This window comes from Lissotriton helveticus, chromosome 3_1 (assembly GCF_964261635.1).
Source record: "Lissotriton helveticus chromosome 3_1, aLisHel1.1, whole genome shotgun sequence".
NCBI classification, from domain to species: domain Eukaryota; kingdom Metazoa; phylum Chordata; class Amphibia; order Caudata; family Salamandridae; genus Lissotriton; species Lissotriton helveticus.
Genome location: NC_136061.1, coordinates 1,692,843,282 through 1,692,858,728, shown reverse-complemented (window position 1 = coordinate 1,692,858,728; position 15,447 = coordinate 1,692,843,282). Strand labels below are relative to the sequence as shown.

At 41.2% G+C, this 15,447-nt stretch overlaps 1 protein-coding gene across 1 annotated transcript in view; it reads left to right on the top strand.

The window, feature by feature from the left end:
- Nucleotides 1-256: 256 nt before the first annotated feature.
- Nucleotides 257-15,447, top strand: part of LRP1B (LDL receptor related protein 1B) — a 3,812,342-nt gene continuing 3,797,151 nt past the window's right edge. Inside the window, exons 1-2 of the mRNA XM_078683424.1 lie at nt 257-260; nt 437-559. Of these exons, the coding sequence (XP_078539550.1) occupies nt 257-260; nt 437-559 (127 nt within the window). The remainder of the gene's footprint in view (nt 261-436; nt 560-15,447) is intronic.

Here is a 15,447-nt window from a genome sequence, read left to right as displayed (position 1 = left end):
TATCGCAATTCAAAAGCCATTATTTGAGACATGCTTCTTGGCTTATTTACATTTTCCGCTATAAGAGGCACAATCGTTTCAGATTTATGTGGTGACATGCAGGTAATACATTCTTAGCATCTTCATTTGGGCCTCTTCATTACCTAACAAACCCTTTACTGCCCTGATGAAATGTTAGTTCCCTTTGATTAGATATTCCACCTATACATTGATCACAAATAGTGTGGGAGAAAGCAGGTTACCCTAGTACATAATAATGGGTACATTAAAATATGACATTTTAATCTTAGTGAACTGATGGAATTTTGCATGCATCATTTACCAGGGCTTCAATGAAAATAGAATATTCTCCTGTCAACCCGTCGTGACTTTTTCTTTAATGTGTATACCCTTTGCTTTTTCAATTTTCCATTCATATACTTTATTTCCTCTGCAGACCAGCAATTATGTGACCCGGGAGGATTTCTTTGCAATGATCACGTGACCTGTGTTTCCCAAAGCTGGCTGTGCGATGGCGAACCTGACTGTCCAGATGGTTCAGATGAATCAGACGACAACTGTAAGTAGACGACTTGGTGTAAAAACGAATTTCCCTGAAAAGCAATGTCTATGGTATTATGTAATGCATTTAACCACCATACATGTCATGTTCTGACCACTTATGAGAGATTGTTCACGTCTGCTGAGTGTGTGTGTTCGATTTGGGAGAAAAGGGGTCAATCCCAAAGTTCTTGTGCTGTGGATGGAGTGTTAGTTGGGTATGTGGTGACTTGGGTCATTCTGAGCCTGTGTGAAGTGAGTAAGACTGGGCTCAGCTAGAGAGTTTCAGCCTATGTTCGACTTCAATCTCGAGCTCTCAGATTTTTTTGTTTTTGTTTTTAAGTTTTTGAATAGATCAGCTTTCAGTGGTTTCCCAAAGAGTAGCCAATTGACTGTGCTCTGACGGATGGGTTGGATGCATTTTAAATCTATTATGCTAGGCTTCCCTTTGACCAATCGTTAGTGAGTGGAAGCTATAGCGTCAAATTAATGGGTTTTGGATGGTGTTTAGTGAGGAAAAATCTTCAAATATCATACTCCCCTGCTACTGATTTTCTTATATAAGCTGCACAGAACTATATGGGCCTTATATACACAAGCATTTTTGGAGTCAGAAACTGCCCAATTCACAAAAATACTTTTTCATGTGTACACTCACTGCGATTTGGCAACGTTACTGAAGTGAAATTTGTGTTCAGTTATTCGGTATTTGGAACGGTTGTGTATAGGGTGTCGCTACCAAATTTCGAATTGCAGTGCTATGTATGAAAGTTTTATGACTAAATTACGGTCTCAAATTTTCATTTTTTTACCAACACCTCAAAGGTGGTGGGAACCATTCACAAATAAGGACCACTTCACCTTTGAGAATTTTTAAACAAATATTTGTAAAGAATAGAATGAAACTTGATTATTTCATTTAATGCTTTGAAAGGCATTCCGTTTTCCGTTAAGGAAAACTGACTGTCTTTCAAAACAAAAAAATGCTTTATCAAAAAGCAATCACAGACATGGTGGTCTGCTGATCCCAGCAGGTCGCTATGACTGTGATGGCTGCAGACCCTTATAGGTCGCAAACTTCAACCTACCTTATTAATATTCGTGAGGTAGGCCGATTTGCTACCCTGTAGGATTCCCTATTTCAGACTTTTCATACATTAGGAATTGTGATTCAGAAAAAATCACATTTAGGAAATCACAATCCCTATATTTTCTACATATGCCCCTTAGAATATAATCGTTAACTCGTTGAGTGCTCATGACGGCTCCCGGCCGTCATGAGTCACAGTAGGCGTGTGCTCATGACAGCCGGGAGCCGTCCGAACGTTGCCGCTCCGGCCACGCGGTATTAATTCCCAGCCTGTGCGAGAGAATTAATCAGTGGGCGCAGTTTGGATGGCTCCTGGCCATCATGAGCACACTCCCACCGTGATTTACGACGGCCTGGAGCAGTCCTGAGAACTGGAGTGCCACGCCCAACCCTGCCCCCCCTCGCACCGCGGCAGAATTTGCCCCGCAGCGAAGGGGTTAATTCCTCTAAAATTAGCTGAATCCCACTTGTCAACACAAAACAAGCCTGAGGGGAGGAAGGTTGACATCATAAGAAACAGGCCCAGAAAACAATAACCAAGTTTATGTGTTTGATGACATTTTGTAGTTTATTTGGAAGAGGTCAGTCAGTCATTCAGTTCTTCTTTATTTGGCTACGAGCATAACATGAAAGAAAAGAAACAATAAATACAGTACATAATGATAATAAAAGCAGTCAAATATTTGTACCAGAACCATACTAAGTAATGCCAAAATTACTTGATCATAGTTCATTCCCATAACTTTTTGTATTCTTCAAAGAGACTCAAATAAAATGTAAAACTGCTATACATGTATATTCAGAAAAAAGCTGTTGGATTAAAGCAATGCTTTCTTGTGAGAATTTATATTAAAATTAATAAATACTGGCAATAAAAAACATTGCAGCTGAGATAAAAAAATATATATTTTTGCAGTTTTATGTAGCACGAACTAGACCCGAACCGAATCGGGTATCAGAGCGCTTTACATAGCACCAGTTACATTACATAAGGACACACATTCATTTTAGGCATGGGGAGATTAAGTGATTTGCCCAGAATCACAGGAGGTTTTGGCGTTGTTACTGAGACTCGAACCCAGATCCCCAGGTCCGAGGTAGAGCGCTCTAGCCGTTAGGCCAACTCCTCTCCATATAATGTTCAAAGTAGCAAAATGTGTACAGTTCTTTGTGCTGTTACATTATCACAAGGGCAAAAGGGCAATGTTTTCACCCATGAACAAGTAACAGGTAAAGTAAAAAGAAAGTACAAAAGGTTCAGCCTTAATTGGATAAATAAAATCCAAAATGTGTGTTTATGACAATGTAATGGTAGAACTGAATTTTTAACACTACAACCAGGGTCGAGTAATCCCTTTCCACTGGAGAGCCTAACCCCTTGGCAGACCGCTCTCTCTCATAGTGCTTATAATGCTCAACCACTATTTTACATTTCGCTGCCCCATCCATGCCAACTGACTAATCAAATCGTTCTGGCACTCCCAAATCCATAAATGTTTGCTTCACATATTTAAGCCAAGGGATACCAAGAACATTATCTAACTTTAAGCAAACCTTTAACACAGCTTTCAGAAGGCAGTTTCCATTTTAGCCCAATTTGAAAACCATAAAATGATGGAGTGACTTCTAAAAAAATGAGAGATAAAAGGCAACCTGGTCTTCTTGTGGTGGATAAAGTTAGAGGTAGATTTCGGGAATGCCATGAGCCAATGTAAAAACTCCTTTTCGATATTCGATAGGGGTACAGGTTGATATACCCCAATACCCCTGACCCCATAACTTCCCACTGTGAAACATTTTGTCCTGTAGATTTCCAATATGGGCCTCACTGGTTTTTCTCATTTCTTAGCAGCAAATCTCTTCACTGCTTCAGATGATCTGAGCATTTGCTGAGATCTGATAGTGAAAAGATATTTCCATTCCAGTGAGGCTGCTTATGGCAACCCAAGTGTTTGTGGCCCCGGGCCCACTGTCCCTGAATAAGATTGTGTTTGATTAATTTTTAACTCTAAATTCTTCATGAAGTGAATAAAACAGACGATCAAATATTGAAGGCCACTTGCTCTTCTTGATAATAATACCGTGGCATCCGCATTTAAATATACCAGAACTGGCCACTTTCCTACCTGTGGAAAATCTTTCCCCTTATCTATTAGAACATTTCCTGGTGCTAATTTCTCTGTACATGCCCCAGTAGAAGCATAGCACACCCTAACCAGCGTGCCTGGATTTTGCCTTCCTAAAATAGTAATCAGTGATTTTTCCACCTTTCTGTTTCAGACTTGTTTCGATACATTAGGAATTTCGATTTCCTAATTGCGATTTGGGAAGAATCACATTTAGGAAATCACAATCTCTTAGAGTGTTATCCTTTATTCCACTAAAGTAGCCAAATTCCATTTGAGGTTTGTTCTATTAGGTCTTACTTTTCAAAAAGAGGGACAATTGTCTATCTTCTGCACTAATAAACACAAAACAAACCCTTTAAAGAGGAAGGATGCTATCATACGAAACTGGCCCAGAAAGCAAAAATCAAGTTTATGTGTATGGTATTTTGTAGTATTTTTGGAAGAGGTAGTTTCTTATAATGCATGTAGTCAGCCCATTTTGAGTACTAAGGGCCTGATTACGATGGCAGTCGGACGAGCGTCGAACTGCTGTATTGGGACCAACCGACAAGTAGTCAACGGTCCCACCCACTGAATTTTGATCCATCCCCGTGTAGGAATCAGGGCTTTTTCTATTGCAGCTTGTGCTGTAGCCTGAAAAGAGCTGCAGCGCATGCCACAGTGGAAAAAGGGATGTTTCACTGTGTGCCAGACACCATGTAGTGCCTGGCACATGGGGTATGGATGTTTGGCTGGGCACCATAGGTGCTCCCGAGACCCATAGCAGACACCCACAAAGACGGGGACCCTTTCTGATAGCCTTTCCGTGGCAGTTGGACGACCATGGAAAGACATTGCAATCTTTACGGCGGTGCCTGCGCAGGCACAGCATCTAAATGTAGGGATTACGATCTGACCAATGCCACAACAGGTTCTTTGAGCCCCTCAGAAGCGTCGGCCAGTTCTTCTGACCACAATGCAGTGGTCGGACCACTCTGCTGGATGTTGGTCAGACCGCCACTGACGGACCGTCAGTAACGGTCCGATCCCAATCCTAATAAGTCCCTATGTTTGGAATGAGATGAAAATGAGGCTAGAGATAATATCATTCAGTATTTGGGTAGCAAAAGGAACACAGGGATGTTAGGAATAGAACAAAATACATTTTTCACTGCTAATCCTAGTATCACATTTTTTGTTTAGGGTTCATGAACACAGAAGTCCCTTTCTCTCATTTAGGGCCTGATTACGAGTTTGGCAGTCCCACCACCACCATTGTGTCCATGTTGGAATTACAGCTGCCGACTAGGTGGTCCGCCCGCCATATTGCAATGTTGTTGAATTGCTGTTCGAAAGGCTTTTGGAGCACCACCAACAGCCATTTCCCATTCGCTGCACCATTGGTCAGGGGAAAGCAGCTATCATAGCATGGTATGGAGAAGTTTCACCGCAGCCCAAATCACAAGTTGGCTTCCTGATGAGCCAACCATGGCGGCAGGACCATCTGCTTCGAGTCGTCAGAAATGACGTTTTTGGGGTTCATACTCACCCATTTCCATTCCTTCCCTTGAGTCTCCAATGTGGATACCTTCCTCCAGGTTACCCCATCAAAGCAGCATCTTGACCCCGCAGAAAAAACCCTTTCGGCGTAAAAATCCAGGTAATTCTATTTTGTACCATTAACCCATTGACTGGACTCAGCATATATGGTCCAGACTTCACCTAAGGGTAGTAGGTATTTTGTCACATATGTCATGCATATGTGTACATTCAAAAAATGTGCAGTCAAATAAAACACACATGCATTGCCAAATATGAAATAAACATTCACCACATCATAATACTGCAGGCTAGAGACTACTGCCCAACTCATAATCAGGCCTTAATGGTTTTGTGGTCCAGGTAGTTCTTAAAGTTATTCAACCAACCTTTAAAGATGTTCTTCCAAGATTTAAAGACTTCCTACCAACCCTATTTAATGTTCCAGCCATTTATTGATCTACTTCTTGTTTGAGATTGTGGTGTTCAATCTCCTGAGATACCAAGATTGAACAGGTTGTTCCAACGTCAATATATTCAGACAATAACTGGTTGGAAAGAAATAATATGAAGACATAGGTATTTAATTGGAAAATATTTTTAGCTCTCAGCGAGTACTCCTTCATGAGTTAGGCTTCAGAATTTATGATTGAACTTAGAGGAGCCAAGCAGGTGTTCTCCAGCATGCATCATTCATGGTTTTCAACACAGCCATGAAAGACAAACAGTAATTTGTATACATATCAGGTAGCTATGCATTAAGGGACTATATTGCCATGGAGGGAATCTGGTGCAATTTACAAAGCTAAAGAGAGAGAGAGAAGCTACAAAATGGGTAACTGAGCAATGTGATCCAATATTTATATTCAGTGAGGACATCACAACCACAAGTCAGAAGGCTGAGGGATTTGTATGTATCATCACAACCCAGAGATAGGAATATAGAACCATATTCACATGTTACACTTTATGTACTTGTAACACTTTTTTCATTGTGGTCAACCCATAAAGCACACAGCCAAACGTGACAAAAAGTTGTGCTTCCCCCTTGCAATGGGTAAGGCACAGGCCTAAGACCAAGTCCAGCTGGCAATCTCTATAATGGGTGTTTGGACAAAATATCTGGAAAAAAAATTGTGATACACAAATATTGGGATATCAAAAATATTTTTGCCAGGAATATCAAAGGAAAAATAATAGTTTTTTGTGTTGTTTTTATTATTGTTGATGTATTAAATATCGTTGTAAGTGATAGCATGTATGTGTTAATTAGTAGGTAATTTATTATAGTGTCTTTGATTGTATATGTTTAATATTTTGTATTTGTGTTTTCAGTAGGAGAATTTATTAGTTATGAAATTGGTGAAATATTTATTTTTTCTTACTAACAGCATAAGGGTGGGGATAGTTTAAAAAAGAGCATATTTAAAATTAACATTTGTGTTAATAATTGTTATGATATGTAAATTAATGGTTTAGAATTTTAAAATTTACTTGGTTACATTATTATTTTTCGATAAATGTGAATTCAAAAAAATTCAATAAAAACATATTTTAAAATTTAAAAATATATAACAGATTCTTTAATAAAGTAAAATATTTAGAGATATTTATATACAATTTTAAACATTTATAATTCATTGTAAAATAGTATTTCAACTTGTAGAAATAATTTCATTTTTTGTCTTAAAACAAAAACTATTTATACAAAATTTTAATGTTTTCTAATATCAAATATATTTAAAGACATTTTATAATAGTTAATTTTGGATTATGATTTACATTTTTCATTTATGGTTATACATTTAGGAATGGTAACAGATACTGTAAAAAATAAGCTATTTATTATTTATAATAAAAATACTAGTTATATATTGTAATATTTAAATCAGTATATATAGGTTTATAGTTTTGGCTACTGGGTTTTTAAATAAAGTTGTATTTAATTTTATAGTGAACAGTAGTGTGCAAGTATGGATTATTAATTGTGTGTTTAAAATGGTTAATTTGTATTACCTTTTTTAAAATATTTTACATTGAAGTGGATATTGTACATTTCAACACTTTAGTGTCCAACACCCTTCTAAAATTGGATGGATTTCATTGGGAAGAGATAATGTCGCCCATTTAGTGTCCAACACATTCCTCAAATTGCTTTAGATTAGAGTGAGAATAGTATTTTGATTTATTTATTTATTTATTTTAGAGGTTTTATACAGCTCTGGCTGGACCCGGAGGTATCAGGAGTGCTTTACATGAAAGAGCTAGTTATGGTCAGAAACAAATTACAGCATCATGAATAACAAAATTTCGGAGAACTTATATGACCGAGCAAGTAACAGTAACACAAAATAACAACATCATGGAATAACAGCAGGTAAAAAAAACAGAAGAAAGAGCAGCTTGAGATTATACAACTCATGTAAATAGCTAGACAGAGTAAAGAGTTAAGTACCTCGAGTTTAAGGTGCAGGTAAAGATACCCAATATTTGTTGAGGAGGTGCATTTTGAGGTCTTTTTTAAAGCTGGAGTAGGCAGGGTTACATCGTAAGTCTTTGGGAAGGACGTTCCAGATGTAGGGGGCATTTCTGGAGAAGGAGCTGGATTGTGTGGCCTACTTTTTTAGCAGGGGTGGGATGAGGAGGAGAGCGTTAGTGCTTCTCAGAGGTTCTGTGCTGCACGCTTTGCAGAGTTTATTAGCAAGGTATGAGGGAGCATTTTGGTGGAGGACTTTGTGTGTGATGCATGCTTTTTGTTTGGCAGATCTACCTTTGATGGGGAGCCATTGGAGAGTTTTGAGGGCTGGGGAAATGTGTTTGAACCGTTTACAGTCGGTGATGAGCCTGGCAGCAAGATTAAGTACAGATTTGAGTGGAGCTAGGTGGACCTTCAGGATTCCGGTGAGGATGGGATTGCCATAATCAATTTGTGAAAGGACTAAGGATTGAACTACTAATTTAAAGTCTTCAGTTAAGAGAAAAGGTTTGATTTTCTTGAGATGACGGAGAGTGAGGAGGGCTCCTTTAGCCGTATCGTTGATGTGGACATTGAGGTTGAGACTGGTGTTTTGGGGGTTTAGTTTGAGATGATTAAGGTGGAACCAGGATTGGATTTTAGTGAGGGTGTTATTAAGGTGAATGGTGTCAGCGTGGGTTTTGATCTTACAGTAGAGTTGGGTGTTGTCGGCATAAAGGTGGCAGTTGATACCAGCTTGTTTAAGAATGAGGGTGAGGGGTTCCATAAAGAGATTACAGAGAGAGGGAGAGAGAATAGAACCCTGGGGGACTCCTAGGGAGACCGGAGTGGGGTTAGATAGACAGTCTTGTATTTTAATTTGCTGGGTTTGATGCTGAAGATAGGAGAAGAACCATTTCTAGGTAGTACCATTGAGGCCGAAATGATCTTTAAGAACATTAAGTAGGGCAAAGTGGTTAACAGTGTCAAAAGCAGCAGAGATATCAAGGCGGATAAGTAGGCAGGAGGTCTCGCCATTATCAAGGGTGGATATCGTCAACAATGTTAAGCATTGCAGTTTCAGTGCTGCAGCCTTTTTTGAAGCCTGATTGTAAGAGGTCCAGAAGATTGAATTTTTCGATGTGTTTGTCTAATTAGAGCAAGACACATTTTTCGAGGCATTTAGAAAGAAGGGGGAGGTTAGTGATGGGGCGGAGATTGTTTAAGTCATTAGGATCAGCATTAGTGTTTTTGATAATGGGAGAGATTTGACCCAGTTGAAGGTATCTAGGGACATTTCCAGTAGCTAGGGAAGTGTTGATGATTGTAGTCCAGGATGGGACAATGATGTGCTTTAGGTCTTGGGCAAGGTTAGAAGGGAGGGGGTCATTGGTATGGGAGGATGGCTTTAGTTTAGCAATGATGCTGTGGACTACAGGCTCAGTCACAGGGAGGAAATTTAGCAAGGAGGCATTGTTTTTTGGTCGTGATTTTTGGTGCATGTGTACGAGAGGAGTAGTGGTGGAAAGGTGTGAGGGGTGGTTTAGGGTGGTAATAGGAGAAGAAATGTGAGAGGAGGGGTTAGGGTGAAGTGAGGAAGCGGGAGAGTGAGAGGGGGTTTCAGGGGGTCAGGAGTGTGGGGTGTGATTTAGAGGAGATGTCAGGAGTAAGTAGGGGGTTGGTTGGGATCAGCGTAGCGCGTAAGGATTGATCTATTTTGGTGATTTTTTCAGAGAAGAAGAGGGCAATTTCATCACATCTAGCGGTTGGGGCCGTCTGGTTAGGCGGAGCTGAGGAGGTTTGGTGACGTATAATGTTGAAGAGTTCTCTAGGTCTGTTTTTGGCCCGATCGAGTTGTGTGCGGAAGAAGGATGCCTTTTCAATAAAAATGTGGTTTTTATATGTGGATATAGCTGATCTGAGGAGTGTCAGGTTAGAGTGGGAGTGCTGCTGTCTCCAGGTTCTTTCCATCAGTCTTAATGAGCATCTTTCGTTGTTCAGTTCTATGTTAAACCATGGTTTTGAAGGAACGTTTCTTAGAGTTTTAAGTTTAGGAGAGTCAATTGGTCTAGGACATCCGTGACAGCTTGATTAATGTGCTCAGTAAGCTCATTTGCGTTTTGTGAGGGAGGAATGTGGAGCAGTTGCACTTGGAGTTTTGACTCAAGCTCATTAGAAGCGATACATTTTAGATTTCTAGTCCATTTCATGGTTTTAGTTTGTTTGGTGGGGAGGGGAGGGGGCTTGATAGCAATGGTGAACAATATGAGGTGGTGGTCGGACCGGTCAATGGGGGTGATGTTGGTCAGGAAGGCCAAGTCATTGTTGGTTATGATGGCATCCAGGATGGCTCCTTTGGTGTGGTGGGGGACTGACATATTTGTTTGAGGTCATTGATCTCGAGAAGGTTGGTGAAGAGGGTGGAGTGGGATCATCGGAGTCATTCAAGTGGAGGTTAAGGTCTCAAAGGAAGATATTTTTTTAGTTGGATGTTGAAGCTTGTGTCATCAAGTTAGAAAGTTTGTCAATAAAGGGGAGAGGAGCACCAGGAGGGTAATAGATAGTATGTAAGCGAATAGGGTGAGTATCTTCTACTTTAAGTTCATCTTCAAGGTATTCAAAGGTGGAGTGGCTAGAGTGGTTCACATAGGAGAGCTTAAGTTCACATTTGAAGATTATGGCCAGCCCCCCCCCCCCACCTGTTCTATCAGGTCTGTCTTTTCTGAGGATAGAGTATCCGGAGCCAGAAAGTAGATCAAACATGCTCATTGAATGGTCATTGAGCCAGGTTTCTGTGAGGAATGCAATGTCAATTGATTCACTAAGGATAGATTTGGAGATTTCAGTGGCGTGTCGAACGGCAGAACGACAGTTAACAGGCATGCAAGTGAGTGGTTTGGGGATGTTTTGGTGGGAGGGCAGGAGTGGATGGTGGTGAGTTGTGGAGGGGGTCTAGGGGAGCCGGGAGAAGAGGGAATTCTGTTAGTACCTAGAATGACAGGGATGTTGGAGTAGGGGGGAGGTGGGTTGTTGACCTAGGGAATAGGATGGTAAGAAGTGCATAGGTCAGATAGTAAACTCTTCAGTATTTAAACACCTCCCCTAAATTGGTTTAGATTGGAGTAGGGATAGTAAATGCGTATAATGCCGTCCACAAATTAGTTTACATTGGAGTGGGAATAGTAAATGTCACCCATTTAGTGTCTAACACCTTTCACCAATATGGGTATATTGAAGTCGGTTTAGTAAATGCCATCCCATTAATGTCTAACACTTTCTAGAAAATGATTTATGTGTGTTTATTTAATTTTATAATTTTAGTCTGAAAGCTTTAATTTTAATTTTATTTGTATGTAGTATAAGTAGTTTGCCTAATTGTATTAGCATTGTTTGTAATTAGAAATATAATAGAAAATTAGTTAGTTGTTTGTTTGTAACCAATAATAGCATTCATTATATTTTTTAAAGAATAAACACGTCACATATTTTTATAATTTTATTTAGGATATCAAATTTTATTGTATATTTATACATTTTTGTCATATATATTTTAGTTTAAAATAAACATTTATATAAAGTTAAGTATATAAAACATTGTTTTTTTTTAGTGAGGCGATACAGACCATAATGTCAAACTATATGTAGCAATCAAAACAGACGGAGAGAAGAAGAAAAGCAATAACCATTATCAGAATACGTCATAACAGCATAGGCAGTCAACAAGTACCAGTCTTTTATGCACCCATAACATAAAAAAGAGAGAAAAAAAGAATCCACCAGAAGTGGTTTAAGTAGCTTATTTCAAGTTCACCTCCAGGTCTCATTTCCAAGAGACCCTGTCTGACTAGTTCCCACATTTTACACAACTTACGCGATTAGGGTGATTTGGAATAACAAAAACACAAAGAGGAAGGATGAAGGGATAGAGAAATGAACTAAGGCAAACTCGTCCTCCTCAAAACGTCATAAAATAACCAATGTTATAATTACGTATGACTTAAGGGATGTTAACTTGGTATTGATGAAGAGCCAAGGGGATGGCTTTGAAACATGTTGACTAATGAGGTGGTAGCCCATAGAAGCTTATTCCCTCCACTCCCCTCTTTTAACGCTACCAGCTAAGGAAGGTATTAAATAGTAATTTCTCCCCATAGCAAGGTATCTTTTAAATTGTATCTTTTAAATTGCACCAGTTTCTCACGTTCCTGACCCTTCCACTCTCACATTAGCACGACACATAGTGATCTCACTCTTAAGTGCTCCCGCTTCTCCGTAGGTTGTAGCACGCCCCGTCTCTCAGCGAGCTGGAAGAACCAGATGATGAAGCATGCCACCAAGGGTTCTTTTGGTGGGTGAGGGTTATTTTAAAAACATACTGTGTCTCTCTCTACATCATTAGGGCACACACCTTTATCACAAGTTGTGAGGTCTTTTTTTCTGGGAAGGATACATTGATTTAAGGTATCTGAGGTGGATTCTTTTTGGTTATTCTATTGATTTGGAATAACAACCTGCTTCAGTCCCCACAGGCATACAGATTCCTGTCACAAAGAGGCCGTATCTGGGGCTGTTTTTTGAAGCCTGGCGGGGGCAATAATTATCATCAAAAAAACTGGAGCAACATAGGGAAGCCTGGTCGCACTCCACTCACAAAGCCCGTACACCAATGACCTGGTTACGTAGAAAACTGCAACGTTTTGATGTTGCATCAACACAGGGGGGATATATGTATACTCCTAGGTTAGGCTACGCTTGTTTATCAATCATACCAACCCCAAAGTGTTCTTTTCTAAAAGTTTTAAGTTTGTCAACCAACCACACACAAGGTCACATCAGTTAAAGAAAAAAGGCGAGGGAAGTCAGAAAGTACCTCACGTAAGCACCATCCATAGAGCTACTGGTTAGTACTCACCAGTTTGCTCACGTTGTCATCATCGGTAACTTTCATGACAATAAAAGAAAAGGGGAAAGAGAGAGTTTTTGCTCAAGTCTTGAAATTGTGTGAGAAAAGGTGAAGAAAAAAGTGTAGATGATCATATCATCCATCAGCCATCAGGCCCCGTAAAGTGCGAAAGAGAAGATTTTTCTAGGCTAAAATGAGTTGTGGACCACTTTTTTCATACATACTTTAATTCCCACAGTGCCTGTAAGAAAGTTGCTCTATATATACTGGACCAAAGTAAGGTACAGCGTGTATAGAGTCCCCAGTCTCTAGAGGTATAACAGAGGTTAAAGTGAGATATGACCTTACTCTCTAAAGTGGTAGCTTGGTCGAGCAGTAGGGCAGTATCAGAGGACAGTGTAAAGCATTTGCTGTACACACTCAGTCAGCAAAAGGTTTCACACACTCAAGAACTGAACTCTAGGCCAATTGTTTTTATATCAAAAGATATAATGGTTTTATTTTAGAACCAACAGGTATCAAAATATACTTTTCTCAATATGAGAGACTTTAGGTAATTACTTTGCAGAAAGGCAATAGACTTTGTAAGTACAATAGCTACAGTGGTTGCAATAGGCAACACAATTTAACATTGAGCTCAATGGGTTTTTCTACATAAATGCAGTTACTTTAAGGATTACTTTTCTAATCACAAGACTGGATCGTGAATTCAGTTCCGGGACCTAAGCTGTAAGCAGTTAAGTAAAAGCGTATTGGTTACAGTTGTGATTTTTAAAGAATATGAATGTATTTTCAAAGTTGACACTTAGAAACTTTTCAGTGAAAAACTAGCAATGTTAACCTACGGAAGGAAATTCAAGTCACAGGTAAAGTAGGTCCTCGTTACTTTTGTAATCCAATACTGGACTCCTAGGTTCAGCACTAGGACCTCTACCTGAGACAGGTAAGTAAATACATTTTAGTATTGGGTACGATTTTTAAGGAATATTTCTAGTTTGCAAAAATCGACACTTGGAAGAAACTTCAGAGAAAAACAGTCAATGGTTTCCTATGGAAGAAAATTCAAGTTACTGATAAGTACAGTTAGGATTACTTTTGCGGTTCAGTACTGGGCTAAAAGGTGCAGTACTGGCTTCTCTCCTGATCACAGGTGAGTATTTCGGAATTCGTTATTCGGCTGATTTTAGATAAATATTTTAAAGTTTCAAAACTCCACACTTAGAAGAAATTTCAGTGAAAACCAGTCAATGTTAGCCTATGGAAGGAAAGTGAGTTATCGACTTTCAGGTGAGTACTCAACTGGTGAAGTTAAGGTTCTGGGCATAGATTCAGGAGTCTCCCAGGGTCGGAAAGGTACAGTTGTTACAGCCTCAGTGGCACGGGGGCTGCCGGGTGCAGAGAGAGTGGGCCCAATGCAATCCAATGGAGTGTAGGGGGCCTTTGGTTGGTGGCTGCAAGCAGGCAGGTCACGCGGCTGTGGGAGCTGAGCTCCTGGTTGCTTACTCCTGGCAAGTGGGGAAGTAGAGTAGGGTAGTAGTTGCACTTCCAGCGGCACCCCGGCGGCTGGGTGCAGGGTGCTTTTGAGCCGTCGGACGTTCAATATTATCCGATGGGAAAATGAACAAAGGCTGCAGGCTCGGGGACGGAGATTCTTCAGGTGCGACCACCACTTCAAGAGGTGATTTGGGATCTTGGAGAAGAGGTAGGTACCCCAAAGGAGGGCACAGGGGGCCGTCGGGCGCCGGGTGCAGGGGTGTCTTTCGGTGTCGGGAAATCTTACCCTCGGCTGGTCGCGGTTGGAGGGGTCCCTGGTTCTGAGACTGCAGGAGTCGTCTGGGTCATCGTGGAGGGTGTTTGGGCACTGGACTTTGGGTCCCAGTCACCGGGGGGCCGTCCTTGGGGACTTGGATCACTCAGGCACAGGCCGGGCTTGATGGGTGCAGAGTGGGCTGAATTTGCGGTTCCTAGCTGGCACCAGGGCATTGCTGTTGGAGCAGAACCCCTGCTCATGGGAGTCCCAGTCTTTTGGAAGGTTCAAGCCAGGCAGGTCCTCCGGGGTTGTCGAGGTTGCTGTCCGCTGGAGACGCCAGAGTTTCGCAAGAGCAGGTTCAAGGATCAACAGGCCTGTAGTGTTCTGGGGTCAAGTCAGTGGGCGTCGTCCTTTTGTTAGCAGCTTTACGGCAGGTCATCGTGTTTCTTGGTTTTCTTGTGCTTGCAAATTGGGATCTGAGGTAGGAAGGTTCAGGGTGCCCCTAAATACTACATTTAGGGCATTACAGGTAGGGCAAGGGCAGGGACCAATGGGTCCCTGTCCTGGAGTGGGTACACCCCCTAGTATGCTCCTCTCCTGTGGGAGGGGGGCAGGAGCCTAGCTGTGATTGGGCAGGGCTCCTCCTCTTCAAGATGGCCGGGGCCTGGGGTCGTGCTTCACCTCGCCTCTCCCACCTGAGGGGTGGAGTTGGCACAGGTTGGCACCCCCCCCTTCTGAGGTAGGGTTTCCTGCCAGTCTTTCCACCAGAGTGGGGGTCAGAACCTTTTGGGGCCAGTTGCTGAGTACAGCAAATGGTCTGGAGAAGCTCACAAGGGAGGAATGCCTTTGAAGCTTCCCCTGCCCATCTTGGGGGAGGAGGCTTGGCAACTCGTCCCAGTATGTGCATTGTTGCAGGCCCAGGAGAGCGAGGGCTCTCCACCCAGGGGTCCAGCAACATGTCTGCTGTGTAGCAGCCTATACAGCCTCTCAGACAAGACATGGATTGTAGGTTAGATTTCAGGGGGCATCTCCAAGATGCCCTCTGTAGTGCATTTTACATTA